Source organism: Pecten maximus, chromosome 1 (genome assembly GCF_902652985.1).
Source record: "Pecten maximus chromosome 1, xPecMax1.1, whole genome shotgun sequence".
Lineage (NCBI taxonomy): Eukaryota > Metazoa > Mollusca > Bivalvia > Pectinida > Pectinidae > Pecten > Pecten maximus.
In genome coordinates, this window is record NC_047015.1 from 31,025,574 (window position 1) to 31,047,940 (window position 22,367).

Genomic DNA, 22,367 nt, shown 5'->3' on the forward strand with positions numbered 1-22,367 from the left:
TGTCCATGTTATTATGACTAACACCCTGTCCATGATATTATGACTAACACCCTGTCCATGTAATTATGACTAACACCCTGTCCATGTTATTATGACTAACACCCTGTCCATGATATTATGACTAACACCCTGTCCATGTAATTATGACTAACACCCTCTGTCCATGTTATTATGACTAATGCCATCTGTCCATATTATTATGACTAACACTGTCTGTCCATGTTATTATGACTAACACCATCTGTCCATGTTATTATGACTAACACCATCTGTCCATGTTATTATGACTAACACCATATGTCCATGTTATTATGACTAATGCCATCTGTCCATATTATTATGACTAACACTGTCTGTCCATGTTATTATGACTAACACCATCTGTCCATGTTATTATGACTAACACCATCTTTGTCCAAGATATTATGACTAATGCCATCTTTGTCCAAGATATTATGACAACACCATCTTTGTCCAAGATATTATGACTAATGCCATCTTTGTCCATGTTATTATGACTAATACCGTCTGTCCATGTTATTATGACTAACGCCATCTTTGTCCATGTTATAACGACTGACTTTGTCTAATATTGATCAATGAAAGACACCAGTTAATGTGCCTTTTTTTTCTGTGTAAAGACATCAATTTTGTCGGTGTAGTAATGACTGATCTCATCTCTGCCTTATATTCAATACAGTGTGAAACTTGATCTTTGTCTGTGTAATAATGACAACATCTTTGTCTTTTTATTAATGTCTGATAGTGGTCGGGTTGCCCTCCAAGTGGACCTGAAATGGTATCTGGTCACCTGCACGACCAATGAGTATTTTTTTTGTTTTTTTTCTGTGTACTTTGGTGCCTTCACATAATAAGACTCCTCACTCACTTCCTCTTAAGGCAGACAACAGTGATGGAAACACATTGGAGTCGGTTACCAGTAGTTTAAAATTAGTGAAATTTATGAAATTTAATTTCAAAGTCTGACATCATATTTCTCAGTACAAAGAGTATATGAATAACTGACACCATCTTTGTGCATAAAAGACGGTTACTTACATAAATTTTTGATAATGACCGACACTATCCTTGTCCCAGCATTAACAAAAGAAACCATTCTTTCACATGTATTAATAAAATTACTTGCACCATCCTTGTGTGCATCTATTAAAAACTCCCACTATCTTTTAATCTGTGAGTTTCGTGGAATGCCTTTTGTGTGTATTCATGACTGACTGACATACATGATATCAGTATTAATTACTGTCATCACTGAGACTACCTTTGTGTAACAGGAGCACTGCAACCAATCTACATTTATACCTGCTTGATTATAGCTTATGACCAGAAAAAAAGTGGGAGCCTTCCAAATAAAAGTTTATGAAGGATAATCGACACCATATCATACTACTTTGATGCTCATGCATCTCACCGATAGTGTAACAGGAGAGGAAAATGCAACAACCAGACTGGGACTCGAACCCAGGGTCTCCAAACTCTAGACAGATGCTCTAAACGTTTGAGCTACCTGGTCAACAGCATTCAGCCCAGTCCAGTTCTGCTACAATAGCATCTAGGGCACAAGCATGATATATGAACAAAATTTTGTAGGGTTCATCTGAAAAGTTTGCAAGTTGTATAGCTAAGTAAATGCTCCTCGGATGACCAAATTTCATCACCTTAGACTTTTTGGTTATTTAGAAGTAAGTTCTAAGTCACAGCCAAGAATTTGAAGAACTAAGATTTTTTTATTGATCTGAACTGATTTACTGTTAAAGACATTCATTCACATCAGATGAATTGACCTACACAGTATGTATATTCAAAATGTCATGAACTTCATCTGGCCTCCTTCACTATTATTCTAGTACTGAGAAATAGCAATATCAGTTTTAGGTCTAATTTCAAACTTGGTTCTTACGTTTCTTATCTTTGCCTGGTATATCTTTCCACACTTTTGCAGAAGATCCTGGTTCAATAGTCTGTCCTTGTGTTTTTGCATTTTGATAATCATTTAAATATCCTTTCAATTGGTCATGAAATCCTGTCTTGTCAAGATCTATGAAATCAAGCAATTTTCTCCGAGTAAAAGCAGTGAAATTCAAAAATAGCCAAATGATAAATATGGTACGGACATGAAGCTTCTCTGGTGTCCCACCGAACCATAATTCCAGTTCTTCCTTGATGTGAAATAGGATGTCATTTTCAGGATCATACAAACATATGGTAACATGTTCTGATGTTGCTCCAAAAGTTGGAATCATGTAGTCTAATAGTGTTCCCTTATGCATGTTAACTTGAGCAAAGCCATTGGTTATAGCTAAAGCTAAAATTTTATTCATAACTTTATGTTCTAAAAGAATAGCATCAGTTTTCTCCTCCATACAGACATCACATTCATCTTCCTTCATCTGTTTAATTGGTGGTTCATCTTCATCGCTATCATGATCATTTTCATCATTTTCATCTTCTTCATCCCTTTCTCTACTCAGAACTGCAACAGCAATAGTTTCGTTCAAAAGGATATCTACTCTGCCATGCCATGTTCCACTTGCACCTGTTAAAAAAATATAAATTTATAATGTAAACTACATATGTATACGTTAAAATTCCAATAACCTGTTATGAAAAATTTGTTGAAAATAATAATTGATACTCATCAGATATCTTGGAATGGTCCACCTTGCGGTTGATGCTTCTGATCCGGTGAGCTTACATGAACAAAAGCCTTTTTCACCCATTTGAGAAAAGCCCTGATAATCTTAAGATTTAATTTTTTAGGATTTTATTAGATTTTTAGTGATCTTACCTACTGAAGTGTTTCCTCCAGAGATCTCTGCCTTACAACCACAGCTACATTTGTTTGGAACATGTTTTGCTAATTTATCAACTGCATACACTTTGCCTGGAATCAATTGGGAAAACAGGTGTTGGCCCAATGCAACCATAACACATGTCTTTTTACATCCGTTGTTTGAAGGATTAGTTTTGATAAGTTTCTGAATTGCCTTTTCATGATGATCTTTGTCTGGAAAAAAATAGAAATGTAGTATTAGTGTTTAATCAATGCTGTCAGTTATTGATGAGGAACATTAACATCCATCCCCATTAGAACCCTTTGGGATGCTTGTCACTCTATATTGTTGGGCAGTGGTACAGAAATACATACAAAAGCACTAGAGGGCCTGTATCACTCATCTTGATTTTTCAGTGAGTATCATCATGTATGGCAAAATATTTAAGAAATTTAGGTCTTATAAGTAATACTTTTCTCCATTGAAGAATATAGGAGGTGATCTCTAGACAAAATATTACAAATCGAAATAAACAAAGGGCAATAACTTTTTTGCAAAAACTGTTGAATCGGATTCTTTTCAGGGAGACACAACTTCATATCAGGGTCATCATGTATTTCAAGTTTCAGAGAGATCAGTTGAAAAATGTAGGAGATTGCCGGACAAAAATAAAATGCTGAAAATGAAGGAAATTTTGAATGTTTGAAAAAATTGTCAAACCAAAATTCTTTTTGGGGAAATATAGCATGATTATAAAGTTTTAAAGAAAATTTTGACATGTGCATAAAAAGGACTTAAAAGAATTAGCTTTATTTCCCCTCCTCTTTGGCCCCCTTACCTGCCTGTCAGGCTCATGGCCAAACACACAAAACTGGTTCCCCCTCAACCAAGGATTCTTCAGACCTTATACTGAGCAAGTCCTTTCATTCCTACAGTAGAAGAATTATTTCAAAGAATTCACTATATTTCCCCTAATGGGCTCCACCCCCGGGACCATACCCCCATTTGCTCCAGACCAAATTTGATCAAAATTATTTGTCATTCAGAACTAAAAGAACTATTTCCGCTATGAGCCCCGCCCAAGGCCATCTGGTCTACGTAGAGCCACACCCTAACTCTATTAAACAACATTGGACCTCCATCACCCAATAATGTTCTACACCAAATTTAACAAAATCCATCTCGTTGTTTACAACAGGCAGATACCAGGTATTGAAACAATTTACCACTATTTCCAATATTTACCCCGGTCCCTCTTGGCCAAGGAAAGTCCGATCCTCCCTTTATAGAACAAAAATCAACATTGGACTTCCTTCACCTTATAATGCTCCCTCCCATATTTGAACAAAATGCATTAAGTTGTTCATGACTAGTAGTGATTTTAAGGAAATGTTGACAGATGCTATGCCATGGCATGGATGGAGGATTAAGACGGCAAGACAGTTAAAACAAATCATGTGCTGAAGGGGTATAACTCCAATGTTGTCTGGACAAGATAACATCTACAGGTCTAAATTCTTCATAATTTAAGGTTACAACAAAAAATTAGTCAGATTGATGTGGTGATTACATATCTGTCAAGTTTCACAAAAATCTGGTGAGATGTGTGCGTGGAGTTTTCTGGACAATGTAGCGGATATTTCACTACTGTGACCTTGAATGAAGGTCAAGGTCATTCATCCAAGTTACCTTTGTCCTAGGTTTTGTGTGATTTAGAATGTTTGACTCCTGTGACTTTGAATGAAAGTCAAGGTCATTTATTTAATTGACTTCGATAACACTCTGTCCTAGCTTTCTTATTTCAACATTCCACAGGCCATAGAAATGGTTCTTCAAAAGTTGTCAACTTAATTTTTTTTCACATATGACACCATGACCATGAATGAAGATCCAGGTAATTTATATTTTCATCCCAGCTACAGTACCTTCAGCCAAAATACCATGACCCTAGACCTCATGGGCTCTTGAAAAGAAAAAAAAGGGGGGGGGGGGGGGGGCGGTGTTCACAGATGTTGGGACGACACCACTGCCCACAGCACAAACAATGGACAAACAGTGACAATAATCATCATGAGCAATATTGGTTCATTTGACCTACACAAGTTCTTTTATGGAAACCATAATTGTTCAATCATGCTCGGGACATTTGCTGAGGGTTTTTGGGGGCGGATAATGGGCCCTCCATTCCTAATATTTCATATTTTAGTCAATTCTAAAAGAAATCAGTTTACAACCAATTTCTTTCCCAATTTCTTCCCAAACATGGACAAAACAGCCCTATCACAAAGCAGTGAAAAAATAACCCTATGTTACAAAATGCCTCTATGGTTGCCATGTTCAAGATTTTAAGTGGTTGAGAAATAACACTCAAGCTTAGTTGGCTTCCCTTCCATAACACCCCAGCCAATATTTCCAGCTTAATGGCACCAGTTATAGAGGAACATGGTACTGCAGAACTTCAAAACGTGTTTTTCAAGATGGCGCCCATGACAGCCATTTTTGATTTTTGGTGGACCTGAAAATTAACAACACTTTGTCAAGACCATCTCGCTAGGATTATTTCTGGCAAGTTGAGAAGTTTCAAATTTAGCAAATTTTAAGTAACATTATGACATCAGTTAACAACCACAGATTTTAAAACTCAGTATAAATATTATACATTCCAAAACCTTTTTTTATTTTCTGGGTCTGACACTTTGCTTCAAAGTCTTACTGTATATCATAGGACTAAAAAGCAAGAGATCTTGGCGCCCACCATTGAATTATCTTTATAGGTTTTATGTCAGATTGAACTTCTAGTTCTCTCTATTTTTCCTTTCCTTTTACTAATCTGTCTTAGTTGAGAAACATCCCTCCAGTACTTTTTAAACAAGGGGAACATATATATGAAATTTGAGATTTAGCGATAATGGCTGTCTGTCAGTCATGTTGTTTTCAGATTGGTCCCAAAAAGCAATACAAGGGACCAAGCCTAAGGGGAACCAACACATGAAATTTGAGAAAGATCCCTTCAGTACCTTCTGTAACATAGCGACAGAGACATATATACACATATATATATATTATATGTGTATATATGTCTCTGATAGCGATAACAAACTTCAATTGTCAAAATCCAATATGGCTGCCTGTCGGCCATGTTGTTTTCCGATTGGTCCCAAAATGCATTGTGCATATGAAATTTGATCAAGATCCCTTCAGTACTTTCTTAGAAATAACAAAACAAGAATTGTTTACGGATGGACGGATGGAAGAAGGGCGAATTGAATAGCCCACAGAGGGCTAAAAACCAGGATTTTACTATTCCTTTAATAGTAACACCCTGATTTTTTATACAGTGTATCTCAATTTACTATCTTTTCGCGCAGGTGCTTGGTCATAGGTTGTCCCATTCTGATCTATTAGAGTTACGTCCCTTTGTTTTACTTTGCCAGTGTGGTTGGACTAGGCCTACTATACAACCATAGCATGCCTTTGTCTTTGAGAGCCGACGTGGACCCGACCTCAGAACCAGGCACTCGCTTTTACCCAAACCCCTGTGACAGAATTGTAGCCATAGACTCTAGATCTACTTACTACGTAAGAATTCCAACAATGCCAAGAATGATTGCTTGATGCACTTGTTGCATTTCTCGATGCCTTTCACCCCGTCTGCTACAAAATCATCAAGAACAGATGCATTTAGAATATCTTCCATTCGAACAAATGCAAACTTTGGTATTCCATCGGCATAATTTGTTCGCATTGCGTACCAGGTTTCCAAAACTATTTTAAGAGTGATCGATGCATCTGTAAATGGTGTTCCCTCGTGAGCATTACTACATTGTATGACTAAATTGCAGAATCTCGGCGAAATGGCTATTTCGGTGGCAAGCGTTTGTATGGTTGCCTCCTCTTTCGAACCTATGTAATCCTTCAAATTTGAACTCGCGCATTTTGTGGCCATTTTCACACATCGCCAAATATCTGTCTACGGTAATGAAACTAACACCGCGGAGGTACCCAAAATACGTTATCGATTATATAGGCCTGGTACAGTGTACTACTACCTTTTTTTTGCTAGACTTGCCAGAGACATATATAGATATATATGTCTCTAGAGACATATATCTATATATGTCTCTAGACTTGCGAAGTCTTCAATTTAGCTTTAAACTCGGACGTAATAACAACATAATTGATTTGTTTTAGTTTTTTTTTATAATTATTGTGACAGAAAAAAATCTGCCAAAAGCAACCTTTAGGAAATGGTCCCCCACTCCACCATTGGTAACGTTAAGAAAAAAGTAACCAGACCAAAGGTGAAAGGGATATATGGGATGGACGGTATGAATATCAAAACTGCACGACCAGTTCATGTCTAATACAGACTAGAAAAATAAACTGGAACTATTGCATAAATAAATAAATAAAATATGCACTATGAATATTAATTGCTAAAACGCATTCAAAGTAGTCAAGTCAAATTTACTTAAAGTCAGCACATATATATAAAGCATGGCAACACAAGCCGTTCAGGCTTTTACAACCGACTTTATAACAAATGATAATAATGGTAATAAAAGAGAGATTAACAAACATATATAATGTACACGCATGTTCAGCGACGTGAAATATCAGTAGTTCACAGCATAAATATAGTTTATAGTAATAGTAATAATAATGTAAATTCAGGCAAAAGGCAATATAAACATACATATGAATACATTAATGAACATTCAATTAAAGCACTGATATCAAGATCAACATTTAAGAGACTGTCCTATAGTTAAATGAGTAGGTATATATAAAAATTCTGTACAGGACATATTTTGACTACGTAATGTGGCACAGGCAGAGTTTTCTAAGGGTTGGGGATCCCCCTGTATACCATCGAAGTCTACTCTGACTGCTAACACTTTTAAACCCATTCATAAAATAAAATAATTATTTTTAATCTTTTAAAATTATCACGGTAATAATAAATGGCAGATGTCATGTTTAGCAAGTGATTATGCAGTGAAGATATGAAATAATGAAAGAAAGAAAATGGAATGAAACATTAATATACTGTACATTGTAGTCTTGTTGTAATTACCAATTAACTGGAACAAAAAGTGAAAATGGATGATCTTTATCGTAACGCGCTCTCACATATTTGGTGTACGCTCGATCCAGGCACCCTAACAGTTAGAGCGGGCTCCGACACATATTCTCTTGGAGGCAGACAATGCATGCTTTTCAGCCACTTAATATACCGTTGTCTTATACCAAACTAGAAAAAAGAAAAGACTTAAGAAATTTTCCGCTGAAAATGTGTTGATCATTTTTTTTATTTGCAGAGCACGACTTACTGTGAAACATAGACTTGTCTGGCAGAGTTACACCAAACAGACCTCTCACAGACCTTTTGAAGACATTTTGGAAGAATAGGTAAATACTGCAAATGACATGGAGAAATTAAGATTGCAGATTTTTTCATATTTTTATCCGAAGCTTAAAATCATATTTCAGCAGTAATAATGCGAGCATTGCACAAACAAATAGTCACACACTTATTTATTACAAGTTATATAGAATAGCAAAGACTTAACGAAAGTACGAGACATAAAATAAACAATTCACTACCCAGTAAGGCTATTTCGATTAATGATACCCCATCGGTGGTTTTTAAACTCTTCTTACTATCAATAGCCATATGTCAAAATGTTGTTTCGCCAACATATGAATGAAAGGTGTATTGATACCGAAAAAAACAGCATATTTTATTTAATTAATGCAAGTTTATATTGTGGATGCATGCGATGAGAAGCCACCCGTAATGTTACTTCCGGCAACGTTTCGACCGCAACATTTTTTACATGCTCTTTTGAAATCCTTCCGTTGCCAGGCGTATATCACTGGGTTCACCAGGCTATTGGTCATACCAAGAAAAACGAGCCAGTTGGAAGCAGTAATGTCGTCCGTGGTCAAGTCAAAATAGCCCAATCCATACCGGAACTGGTATGCGGTGAAAGGTGCCCAACAAATGGTAAATGCCACAGTTACAATTCCCATGACCTTTGCACTTCGAACGTCGCGCTCTGTCGATTTTTTACGGACTTCGGAACTTGGATTGGTTTCGTTTGAAGGACGTATTCTGTTGAAGTATTTCCATGCTACCCGTAAAATACACATGTACATGATGAAAGATGCCATACTGAAACATATGGTGGTAAAAGCCGATGTTAAATAGACACCATGTTCAAAAATGAGATGATACAGACAGTATGAGGAATCACTTGTCCATGGTTTTAGTCCAAGGTAGGATGACGTCGTTAGAATTAGGGCATATGCCCATGGTAGCGTAACAAGGACGTTAGCCGTAACATTGGTTACAACTTTACTATAGCTGTGGGGATGGCAGATCGCGATGTATCTGTCGAAGGTTGTAAACGACACTGTGAGTTGTGACGTCATCGTCATAAATGCTATGATTTGATACCGAATAAAGCATGCCATCCTGTCTGTGTTTAATTCTGGAATCAAGAAATATACAATCTGGGAACCAACTGAAAGGCCCGTGCAAAAGTCGGCGACGGCAAGTCCCACGACAAAGCGGTTGGTGAAGGATTTAAGGTGGAGGTAACGAGTAAAAATAAAGATGACGACACCATTACCTAAACAGGAGAGGATGGACACTAGTTGTTGTAAAACAATGAAAATGATAAGGAATGGCGGAAAACCGTCATCTGCTTCTTCAGTTGTGGTCAGGTTATCGGCAGACATGGCGGATATCGTCTCTCTTGAATATTAAAAACAATTATTGGTAATAAATAATGTGACGTCCTGGTTATACAGCGTAAAGGTTAACACACATACGGTATGATTCGGTGGCATTGACGATGAACAAGTTAGCATTACTCTTTCGTCTAGTAGTAAAAGTGAACGAAGTTGCTTCGGCGTTACATAATAGAGAAGGAAATTTAAAAAAAGGGGAGATAACTATACGATATACTGAGTAAAACATATCTGTTCAACGGAGATAAAAGTGGAAACTGTGAACGAACACTGTCTGCAATTAAATTGGTCATCAAGCTAGCCCGAGAGAAAAACACAGGCACTAGTTGGCTTTTCGACTAGAGTTAAACATATAATGCATCTTTGTCAAAACATGCTTTTATAAACCTAACAATGTAATATTGAAATGCTTCGTTATGTATACTTCCTCAGTCTTGGAACTATGTCTGAATGTTGAATAGCAATATGCAGCACAGTTAACGATGACAACTTGTCGCATTTAATTTACCGCGCCCAAATAGGAAACTAGATATTGGCAAGGTGGCTGACGTGTATAGTAACCATGGCAACTTTGAAATTTGATTTATGAAATTGCAACAATATACATACATGTGTATACCAAATACGTATTAATAAATATCTTATATGAAATGTGGATAGCACATGCTTATGTATAATTGATTATATTCTAAAGGATTTTTTTTATATTGTGACGATATTACATACAATTAAAGAAACATTCGATTGTTGGCCTAAGAAATGAAACAAGAACATGATGACTGTATTTTCATTAATGACTGCAGCGTCTAGAGTTCGTCCACTCCTGTATTGCTTTTTCAGAAACATTGGCTCTGGAGACAAGAGAACATGGCGCAAATCATCGCATGTTATTCATTAGTTCTGTGCATGATTGATAAGCTCTCTTGTTGCTCTGTTCTTCCCTCTGATATTCTTTTCTCGTTCTACAGAGTTCAAACATATACAACAGCATATGAAGGAAGTGCTTGTAAAACAATTAAGGACCAAGGCTAGTTTAAGCGGTAATAATAGTTGTCCTACACTGTATATCAAAATCTAAGGCGTGTGCATTTTTGACCATATTTTCTTCCAATAAGTCGGAACATTAAGCTATGGCAAGCCAACTTAACATTTATTCAAGCAGCAAAGTCGATCCGTATTTTCATAAAGTGATATAAGATATCTTATACAGCATATGATATATCTTATATATATGGAATATCTTAAATAACTTGAGATATCTTATATATATTTATAACATATGGCATATCTAAAATAGCATATGATATATCTTATATATATGGAATATCTTAAATAACTTGAGATATCTTATATATATTTATAACATATGGCATATCTAAAATAGCACATGAGATATGTTATATATATGGAATATCTTAATTAACTTGAGATATCATTTATATAACATATGGCATATCTAAAATAGCACATGAGATATGTTATATATATGGAATATCTTAATTAACTTGAGATATCATTTATATAACATATGGCATATCTAAAATAGCACGAGATATGTTATATATATGGAATATCTTAAATAACTTGAGATATCTTATATATATTTATAACATATGGCATATCTAAAATAGCACATGAGATATGTTATATATATGGAATATCTTAATTAACTTGCGATATCATTTATATATTTATATAACATATGACATATCTAAAATAGCACATGAGATATGTTATAAACTTTATAAGATATCTTATTCACTTGATGAAATACAGGATCGACATTGCTCCTTGTTAAGTTGGCTTGTCATATTAAACACATTTATAACTTTGACAAGGATAATTCGGTTCTTCCTGAAAAAAAGCGATCATGTCACTTGTTTGAGGACGGATAACGGACAGACCACGGACGAAGGAAAATAGCCCACCATTTGGTGATTATAAGTGCTTGTTAATGATTATCTGAATTAGCAATTAATTCGAAATGTTTCACTAAAATACTCGATAAGCTAATTATGACTAATTGTGTTAGGGGAAAAAATAGTGTTTATACCACGGAATCTCATGCAAAGAACAGCATAACTAAGAACACCATGCTTTGTAACTTTGATTTGTAGTTCGGACATTTTTTTCTCTGCATAACCTTATTAATTCATTTACGAAGCCCCCCCCCCCGAAATGCTTTATTTTTTCTTCACAACAACATCTCATTGGTTCGAGCACCTTAAATTGATTTGCATGCATTTAAAAAGACACGTAAAAAAGTAAAAAGATAAAATTCATTTTCATCAATTAACCTCGTTGTGAAGTCTAACATGTAATCATCCTTTCATCTATCCATATCATATTTTAATATTTTGGTTATTTAGAATAGATTTAATACTGTACCTCGAATCACCAAAGCTCCGAAATATTCTGTGTCTCTTGGTGTCCTAACATAAGATCATGAAACACGTAGTCCATTGTCCGGGCGATAGAAGTATACACATTTCAGTCAGAAGTATTTGTACAGCAGTTATTGTAAAAAAAAACCTATATTAATCTTAACACATGTTGTACGAAGATAATTGATTTTCAAACAATTTCTATTCATCAGTTATACTTAATGTAAATATACACGCTAACGACTGTGACATCTGATCAATTTTACGGTCAATAATATAAATCCGTTCTGTAGCAGAAACTGGACAGTGGTCAGTGTTCATGTCCTAATCACCTGGCTACTGTGTGCTATAAACTGACCACTAGGCTGAACAATAAAGCTATAAAAGTCACACGGTCTAATGTTTCCTCCTTAAGTTATATAATGCTTTGTCGGTCAAGCGAAAGGCATAGGTTGTAGGACGGTGCTAAGTATTTAGTGGACGACAAAAAGATGTTTACCAATCTGAGACACACTGATAGAAGGTAACCTTATTTCATATGAATATACCAATCGATATTCAAAGATGTACACTGAGACACACTAATTGAAGATAACGTATTTTATATGAATATCATACCAATCGATATTCAAAGATGTACACTGAGACACACTAATTGAAGATAATGTATTTTATATGAATATCATACCAATCGATATTCAAAGATGTACACTGAGACACACTAATTGAAGATAACGTATTTTATATGAATATCATACCAATCGATATTCAAAGATGTACACTGAGACACACTAATTGAAGATAATGTATTTTATATGAATATCATACCAATCGATATTCAAAGATGTACACTGAGACACACTAATTGAAGATAACATATTTTATATGAATATCATACCAATCGATATTCAAAGATGTACACTGAGACACACTAATTGAAGATAACGTATTTTATATGAATATCATACCAATTGATATTCAAAGATGTACACTGAGACACACTAATTGAAGATAACGTATTTTATATGAATATCATACCAATCGATATTCGAAGATGTACACTGAGACACACTAATTGAAGATAACGTATTTTATATGAATATCATACCAATCGATATTCAAAGATGTACACTGAGACACACTAATTGAAGATAACGTATTTTATATGAATATCATACCAATCGATATTCGAAGATGTACACTGAGACACACTAATTGAAGATAACGTATTTTATATGAATATCATACCAATCGATATTCAAAGATGTACACTGAGACACACTAATTGAAGATAACTGATTTCATATGAATATCATACTAATCGATATTCAAAGATGTACACTGAGACACACTAATTGAAGATAACGTATTTTATATGAATATCATACCAATCGATATTCAAAGATGTACATATACTAATCTGAGACACACTAATTGAAGATAATGTATTTTATATGAATATCATACCAATCGATATTCAAAGATGTACACTGAGACACACTAATTGAAGATAACGTATTTTATATGAATATCATACCAATCGATATTCAAAGATGTACACTGAGACACACTAATTGAAGATAACGTATTTTATATGAATATCATACCAATCGATATTCAAAGATGTACACTGAGACACACTAATTGAAGATAACTGATTTCATATGAATATCATACCAATCGATATTCAAAGATGTACACCAATCTGAGACACACTGATGTATAATAAATGAAAAAAAAACCAGCAAATAAATAGGTAAATAAATAATCACAATGGAATGTAAATGCATGTTAGTTTGGGAACTAAAACACCTCTGCAGAATTAAAAAAAAAAACAAAAAAAACCAACAACCTGGAACTTGTTACCAAACTCGCCGTCAATTGCCTATATATCAACAAGAGGCGCACGGAGTTTGTTACTGAAAGACTGTTTCTCAGTTATCTTTTTAAATTACTTATTCTGGCAATATCACAGTTTTCTGAATTAGATGAAAGAGATCTGAAAAATCCCAACGACAACCGAAGAACACGAAAACTCTTTCTTTTATATCACATCACACGGAGGCGAAGAGGAAGAATACATAAAAGTATGTTCGGTATCAGGAATGTTTTTCGCAAAAGTTACAAAACACTTTCATCGGATACGAAATAAGTGGAATCCCAACTCCTGTAATTTGTCTTGTGGAATATTTGAAATTGATAAGTCACCATAGCATGTATAATTAACTCTGGCTCTAGCGTCGTCAGAATGACCAGACAGAGCTATAGGACATGCGTTTTACAAACAGATTCGACAATTGAACGGATTTAAATATAGGATTGAGGTTTATATAGCAAGTTTCTGTTTTCCCTTTACCATGCACATCCCCCTCTTAAACGTAAATATAACCATCCACTTAACTACAGACTGGAACTAAAATTCTGATTAACACGTTATGTGCCTCATAAATACGAAACATATAGTTCAGCATATTGATAAAAATCATTTGAACGCTTCAACTACATCGTGATAAATAGCCTTTCACTGTTGGTGATTCAGTACTGCTAAAATGTTTAACCTGGGACTTAAGATAAAGTCACAAAGGCCTGTCAAATTACAATGAAAAAGAACAAAACATCCTCACCGACTCTGTTAAATTAATCACATAACCTTTAACCTTGTAACGCCGACGCCGGGAACGGGTAAGCTAAGCTTTAAGAAGGAGCTTCAAGTTAAGTCTTCTAAAAGCAAAAACGATAAAAGATAATATATTATACTTTTCTTTATATATATATAAAAAACATGATAGAAACATATGTAATAAACTTTATATGTCTTATAAACAGATACAAACACCGATATAACCTATCAATTTATGATACATTTTAAACATACGCAATACCTTACATGTCGATCAAATATCTTATGACATATTTGATAAAACTATTCAGGTAGACCAACTAAAATCCTTAACACAACCATTATAACCGTTGTATCTCACCCCGAATAAATAGTCGGTTTCATTTCATGGGAAATGAACACCTGGTCATGGAAGTGTATCTGATGTTTGTAACAATACACCTGTTTATTTTCATCCACGTTGGATTCTTTCAGTGTCAATACAGATGGCACTTGGTGTAGTGCTAAGTGGGGCTGACCGGCGGATTCGATACCCAGAAACAATAATCAAATGCTTCAGTGTCCATCGTCGTGCTCTGTTGGTTTATCACAGTTGATATAACGATGTTTAATGATGCTTACTCTGGTGCTGCATAAACAATACTCACAGAAACTGAGCCCTCGACAGGCTGGATTGATCAGGCTACCAGGAAACTGAATATGTACCGGGTATGTGTGTGTGAGGGTGTATGTATGTTTATCAGTATACACAGGTATAGAAGATGCATGGTTTTCTATGTATTTATCGTTGTAGTTTAATTGATGATGATGATGATGATGATGATGATGATATTATCATGACTAGTATGAAGAGGTTATGATGATGATTATTATGATGATGATGATGATGATGAGATTATGATGATGAGATTATGATGGTTATGATGATTAAGTATGATGATGAGATTATGATGAGAATATGATGATGAAAGAACTAGGTTATGATGATGATGGTGAAGATGATATTATGAGTATGATGATAGTTGCAAACCATACCCATTGGAATTAATGTGTGTTTGTGTATGCGGTTTTTATGTATTAAAAATGTCTTTAAAAATAAAAAAAAATCTTTTAAAAAAGACAGCTTCTAATAAAATTGAACTTTAAAAAAAAGACTCACCTCGGCTAACATCGACTGATTCCGGTGCCTTTGATTCTATTTTTAGTTCGTCGTGGTCGGAAACAGTGTTGTATTTCAGCTTGCATCACGAGAAATTCCGTTGAAAATGCATTTTCAGGGGGATATAATTAGCTCAATTGTATCGCATATATTGCACAAAATAGCCGTGTCGTTTTGCACTCAAGAGTCTAAAGCATAAAATAGAAGTAGAGCATTAGTTTGACCAAATTTGACTTTATGATATGTATAAACACTTATTCTATTTTGACCTTGAAATGCGAATGGCGTTTGCGAATAATATCGCAAGATATTGTATATAAGGAGATATTTCAAACATCAAATATGCTCTTATTAGACGCTATCAAGAACTGTAGACATGGCAGGAAGACTGTTTTTAGGAAAACAAATGTCCAACGCTGGGTTTGGGGTAAGATGCATATTTCTTTAAAAAGGCCCCAAATTTACCAATATAAGTCAAAATCAAAACAAAATAAGTGTTTATGCGTACTCGAAGTCAAATGCAGTCAAATAAATGCTCCTATCGCACTCATGAGCATAACAGCCTGGCTATTTTTCAGGATTGATTATTTGTGTGACTTGGAATCATTCCATGCTAAATCTTACCACAAAGTAATTCTAAGAAGAAACTGTTATATCTACAGCAAATTATTGGTGATTTTAAGAAATAACATGTGCAAACAAACATTTTGGTATATTACATGACTATGTTTGTGCAAATTTGAAGCCATTATGTTTGTGTCTGAAATCAACATTAGTCTCCTATAATGATGACCCATAAGTCCAGTTTCACTGTAAAAAAATCGATGGCAAATGGGGTTGGGAGTGGGGGAGTGATAGCGTATATATATCTAAAAACAAGTTTAATCATTATTTTTGAGAAGAAATTAGAGAATGAAACTATTTCAATTCGTGTAATTAATGGGAAATACAATGCTGGTAATATTGTAATCAAACGATTTTTGATATTTTATTGGCCTTTTAAGATTCTGATATGGGTCGACTTTTAAACTTTAAAAAATCCGATAAAACATCAGAAATCTTCAGATTAACAATACTGGTGCATGCAGGGCCCCAGCTCACCAATATCGGTCACATAACGAGATGTTTAAAAAAGACATGACACAGGTAAAAATTGTAGAAGCTTTTAATTACTTAGGAACTATTTTTCATGTATACTAAAGTATATGGAGACCCATACATCAAATATGGTTCTATGTCCATAGTACTTTTCACGTAAGGATCCACATAGATATAGTAAAACCATCTCTAATGTCTTCTGTATGTCTTTGATAAAGGTTTGATATTTTACCAGGTCTTTATTGTATATTGATATCGGGATGTTGGCCACTTATGATATCAGAAGTGGCCCAAATATTATGTAGAAATAAAGATACTATAAATGTATACAACGAGTTTCTTAAATTGGAATCATGCAGTATACTTGTTCATGAAACTAGAAATATCAACTAATACCAGCTGAACACGTGTCATACACAGGCAAAATGTCTTGAGGTTTTGACCTGAAAAAAAAATGACTTGAAAATGACCTGAAAATGAGGTCAATTTCACACGGAGAAATTTTCAGGTCAATTTCAGGCCAGTTTCATGTCAATTTCTTGACATGAACTGACTATTTCCCCCTTTTTAGATCAATTTGGCCTGAACATATTTACTTGAAATTGACATGAATTTGACCTGAATTGACATGAAGACATTTTGCCTGTGTAATAAACATACATATAATACATAAAAAAACATAAAACAAAAGGGGGATGAGGTAGGAGGGTTCTTTCTGCTACAGGTATTGTAAACAAATGAGATTTTTTTTTATCGTATCGATAGTGTCCGAAAGTGTTAAGATGACGGTCAGCTAGAAATTTCATCTAGCCTTTGCGGGGTTCACAGATCACGTGGTACACTCTTGGTCTCCACGATTAAATACCGGGCAATTCAAAATAAATAGACACGTTTGTGAAAAATGTCTATTGCTAGACTCTTTATTTGTTTTCCTGTACCTCATTTGTTCAACCCTGACACCTTCCTTACAGGACAGCGGTTTACTCAGAGAAAATGGCACAAGGTATTGGTGGAATATGGCTCATCTCTTCGATGGCCGACTATCTTTTCTTACTTAGTTTTAGCAATTTTAACACATTATGGATTGCATTTTTTATGAGTAAAGGTGCTGCCTATAAATAAAGCGCCACAAGAAATCATAAAAGTGAAACATGTGCATGTGTTTGGATAATTTCCGATATTTTTATATGGGCATTGGCCCACTTTGGACTAAGAATAAAAAAGTGATACAGAATTCACCATACAATGGTAGTTAATAAAGCATAAGGAAATATAACCCTCACACTAATTGGTTTAGTATTGTTTAATGTCCGATCATCAACTAAAGCTATTTAAGGACGGTTATCACACTGAGAAAATGAAGACGGTATGTTGCTTAACAACCATCACCAATATCGGGACTGCTGACCAACGCTATCCTTTTTATTACATTAGTGGTTTACATGATTTTTTATAGAGATTATGGCAATATCAGTTAGGTCATCAGATTTTCATAGAGTATACCTACATGAATATTTATTTGCCACCGTGCATATGAATGCAAGTGGTCTGTCTAATAAAAGAGCAGTATTACAAAGATATGTATAATTACACTTATATAATTATGTATATTATGATAGGTGCAATCTCGGGCTAATGAACTCAAGTGAAGTAAGGCTAATCAACAACCCTATGAGAGTTACCTACCCTTGTTCAATGCAAAAGTCGTAAGTCAGCTGGAAAATATTAAATATTTTCCAATAATAATGTCATCCCATCCCTCGCCATCTCTCGCCATTCCATCACTCCTCAGTATCACAATTTGATGTTGTTGTTAAAAAAAAGAACGTGATACCAAAATGGAAATAACAAGTGGGACCAGACACAGATAGTTTTATACATTTTTTATATAATAAGCCAGGACATATATAGATATCCCTGGCTAATTGTATTATACATGTATAAGACAAATATGTCCCTGTGGACCAGATAAGGGAACGTAAAGCAACATTACATATATCGGTTTATAAAAGTAACTTTTATAAGAATTTTGAATATGTATGCCTGTTTTAACGCCTCAATATCAATATCAATTACCAATAGTAGTCGGTTATTTATAAGTTATTTGTTTAAAGATAGCTATAATTCGTGGTCACAAATATGATATCATACCTTGCCCAAGGAATCAAGCTTTCTTGTTTTTACCTTGTCTGTAGTGACGTATTGTACTTTTTGATGATTAGTTATATTAATGTCATCTGATGACCAGACACAAGAACAGCTTAACCTGGGACAGGTAATTCCCATATCATTGTCTATCTATAATAATCTCTGACATTATAAGACACCGGATGTTAGAGGGATATATAAACCCTGATTTATGTTATCCGGTGATTGTGTTCTGTGTAGTCTGTTAAAATGGCAATACTAGTATTTTTTTTATAGTTTAGGTTAAGTTTCAACAAGCCTGGTAATTTATACAATAGCGACATGCAAAAATATAGATCATCATATATCAGTAGATTCGTAGAGTCTATAGTTTCCAATAAAAGTACTGAATTCTGTAAATAATATTGTTATATTTACATTTGTCTGGCATTGCCACTATATAGTCTGTTTGAGAGCTCTGGCATTGATGTACGTTTAAATACCATCTATCACGCGCTACACTTATCAGCGTATTAATACAACACAAACCGGAACTACACTATCCAGAATAATTAAGTTTAACGACTTATTATTTTGTCTACATTATTTGTTATAAAAATATGCCATTTGCGCATTACGTTGATAATAAAATGATTAACAAAATTGATTTTTTTTTTTTAAATATCCATGTACTATTTTGTTTGCCAAAAAGCACGCGACCATGTTCCGGCTGTTCCAACGACTGACAAAAAATCTGCTGACTGTCAAGTAAGGCGGGAATTATGAAGTTTGAATATGAAATATAGCATTTAAAAAAATAAAATAAGTAAAAGGAATATAAATACAAATCATAACATTATGTTGTTTGCTTGCAAAGCTCTGGCATTCAAATAGATCATAAATACCATACAAAAACAGTTCAATGCTAAGTAAATTAAATTGTATCTTGATATCGCATTAAAAATGGGCCCTATTCTCCATTGAACTTTTAAATATTTAAGCATAACAAATTGTTACTATTCATGTACAATATGGTGATTTATGATAGAGCGCACTCGCGAAATGCGAAGGTGCACTTGTTTACACTTACTATGTGCGGTTTATAAACTTGTGAGACAAAACTTAAGGCCAACTGACCTCGCGTTTGACATGAACTTTGATATTACTGTGCATTTTATAAGTTGATGACTCTGACAAATATATAGACGTGTTAAACTTTTAGGGAAGCAATCCTGGGATACGTATTATTTAAGCATTGAACTGTTTTTGTATGGTATTTATGATCTATTTGAATGCCAGAGCTTTGCAAGCAAACAAATCATAATGTGCTAAAATTCATAATTCCCGCGTTACCGACAGTCAGCAGATTTTTTGTCAGTCGTTGGAACAGCCGGAGCATGGTCGTGTGCTTTTCGGCAAACAAAATAGTACATTGAAGATTAAAAAAACCAACTCAATTTTGTTAATCATTTTATTATCAACGTAATGCGCAAATGGCATATTTTTTATAACAAATAATGTAGACAAAATAATTAGTAGTTGAACTGAATTGTCCTGGATATTGTAGTTCCGGTTTGTGTTGTATTAATACGCTGATAAATGTAGCGCGTGATGGATGGCATTTAAACGTACATCAACAGACTATATAGTGACAATGCCAGACAAATGTAAATGTTTTTGTGTAAAATATTAAGGCTATCTGCTGTTACCTTGTGTAAATGAACACCACTCTAATGAGAAGTCTAACTATTGCTTTCTGGCTATACATTTTTTGTTTTTTGTTTTCTTCTTTGCATGCGAGTATTATGTAATTATTACTGAATCTATGGCACCCCCATCTCATCTGCGCAGATAGCATGTTGAACTCAAAACAATATGTTACCTAGTATTCATCATGATAACATATACATTTATTATATGTGATGGGAAAACAAATTTAGGTACATGTATCGACCTCAACTAAATGTTATAAATATATAACGTTTCTAACAAATCTCGCTACCTTGAGGGTGTGATAGAGAAAGTTCCAACCCGAGGGTGATATTCTTGCAATAAGCTGTCTGACACGAGGATCTCCTGAGGGTTGTAGATTTCTCTGATGTGGGATGCTTTTTTTTCTTCAATCATATTATTTTGTTTATGGAGTTCCAGTTGTTCAAACATTTTTAAAAAGTTGTCATGACGTCATTGCATTATTACTAGCACGTAATATCCGTCATACACAAATGGTTGACATATATATCGCACAAAAGGGGGTTTACAGACGGATATTTAAAAATGATATCAATAGTTATCCGGGCTCAGAAATACGATACAATAGCAATTCGTCTTGCCATACCGCAGCTTGTTCCCTTTGTCACCTTGTCTATGATGACATCGTTTCACGTCGATTGGTGACTTTAATGTCCATGATGACCTCAGTCACATAATAACAGTTAAATCTAGGGCGCGTAAAAAATATTATATATAATTGTATATTTATATTAATCTCTGATTAAACATTGGATTTCAATAAGAGGAAATGTACAAACCTATAAAGCCTGATTATCAACTTCGCAGATGGTGTACTGTTTAGTCTGTTGCCATGGTAACACTAGTATTGGTACGGCTCACTAATATGTCATATGAAAACGGTAGAGTATTTATTATTTCTTGTTTTTGAGATTTACTCACAACGTCATAAATCATAGCCTTTGGTTGATATTAATCAAATAGAATCAATAATCGGCAATATTTGATATTGTCCGCGAACAAAGAATTCAGTTCTGAATATCTCAAAAAAAAAAAAAAAAAATTCGAAATAAAACAATATAACAACAATGCACATTTTATATCACACAAGTAAATACATTATCCTCCTTAGATTGTACTGTTGACCATGGTACATTGCCTACTACTAATATTCGAGTTCGAGCGGTAGCATTGAATAAGGAGACTTCGGTATAGGGAAAATGCAGAGTATACAGTCATTTCGATGTTTCATTTTTTAAGGGTTCTTCCTTTCAGAACTTTTCAGTAATGCTAAGGGTAAAATAGGAAGTTAGAAAAATGAAAATCGGCTTAACAACAATCATGTACATGTATATAAATCCGAAAACTATGGGTCCGTTAACGCATGGTACTAAGTGTGGGCGTACAATACGAAGTAGGCGTGTTCCCATACCACAGAGATAGTGAGATTCAATCTCATAACTGCACTAAGTGATCACGGCATTCCTAGGTTTCCAGGGTACAAATCCAATCTACGATAAATTCGATACATGACCTGTTGACGACCATTCATTTGGCGAGCGGTCACTCCATAATTGTTTTTAATCTAATGTTAATCTTTTAAAACCTTTTACCGACCTGCATGATCATGTTTACATTCATCAAATAATGAATAAGAAACAGCGTTCATCATCTATTCTGATTTTTTGTGTTTT

At 34.5% G+C, this 22,367-nt stretch overlaps 2 protein-coding genes and 1 long non-coding RNA gene across 3 annotated transcripts; 1 reads left to right on the plus strand and 2 right to left on the minus strand.

Annotated features, from left to right (window-relative positions):
- Positions 1–1,600: 1,600 nt before the first annotated feature.
- Positions 1,601–6,867, minus strand: LOC117330184. Its single transcript, XM_033888409.1, has 3 exons — positions 6,372–6,867; positions 2,810–3,028; positions 1,601–2,557 (listed from the first exon to the last, which is right to left on the minus strand). Exons 1-3 carry the CDS (start codon positions 6,739–6,741, stop codon positions 1,905–1,907), a joined length of 1,242 nt encoding a protein of 413 aa, XP_033744300.1. The 5' UTR covers positions 6,742–6,867; the 3' UTR covers positions 1,601–1,904.
- On the plus strand, positions 5,952–11,495 carry LOC117330204. Its single transcript, XR_004533308.1, has 3 exons — positions 5,952–6,374; positions 8,117–8,207; positions 11,441–11,495. It is a non-coding gene; the product is annotated as an uncharacterized LOC117330204 (long non-coding RNA).
- LOC117330194 (mu-type opioid receptor-like) lies at positions 8,124–10,715 on the minus strand. Its single transcript, XM_033888420.1, has one exon. The coding sequence runs from the start codon at positions 9,540–9,542 to the stop codon at positions 8,559–8,561; it is 984 nt and encodes a 327-aa protein (XP_033744311.1). The 5' UTR covers positions 9,543–10,715; the 3' UTR covers positions 8,124–8,558.
- Positions 11,496–22,367: the final 10,872 nt, after the last annotated feature.

What these genes read in the sequence shown, in the direction of transcription:
- LOC117330184 (XM_033888409.1), bottom strand. Translation starts at nt 6,741, where the DNA reads ATGGCCACAAAATGCGCGAGTTCAAATTTGAAGGATTACATAGGTTCG. An exon ending in ATTGTTGGAATTCTTACGTA is followed by an intron (nt 3,029 to 6,371) that starts GTAAGTAGATCT and finishes ATTTTTTTCCAG; the next exon opens with ACAAAGATCATCATGAAAAG. An exon ending in TGGAGGAAACACTTCAGTAG is followed by an intron (nt 2,558 to 2,809) that starts GTAAGATCACTA and finishes TTTTTTTAACAG; the next exon opens with GTGCAAGTGGAACATGGCAT.
- LOC117330194 (XM_033888420.1), bottom strand. Translation starts at nt 9,542, where the DNA reads ATGTCTGCCGATAACCTGACCACAACTGAAGAAGCAGATGACGGTTTT.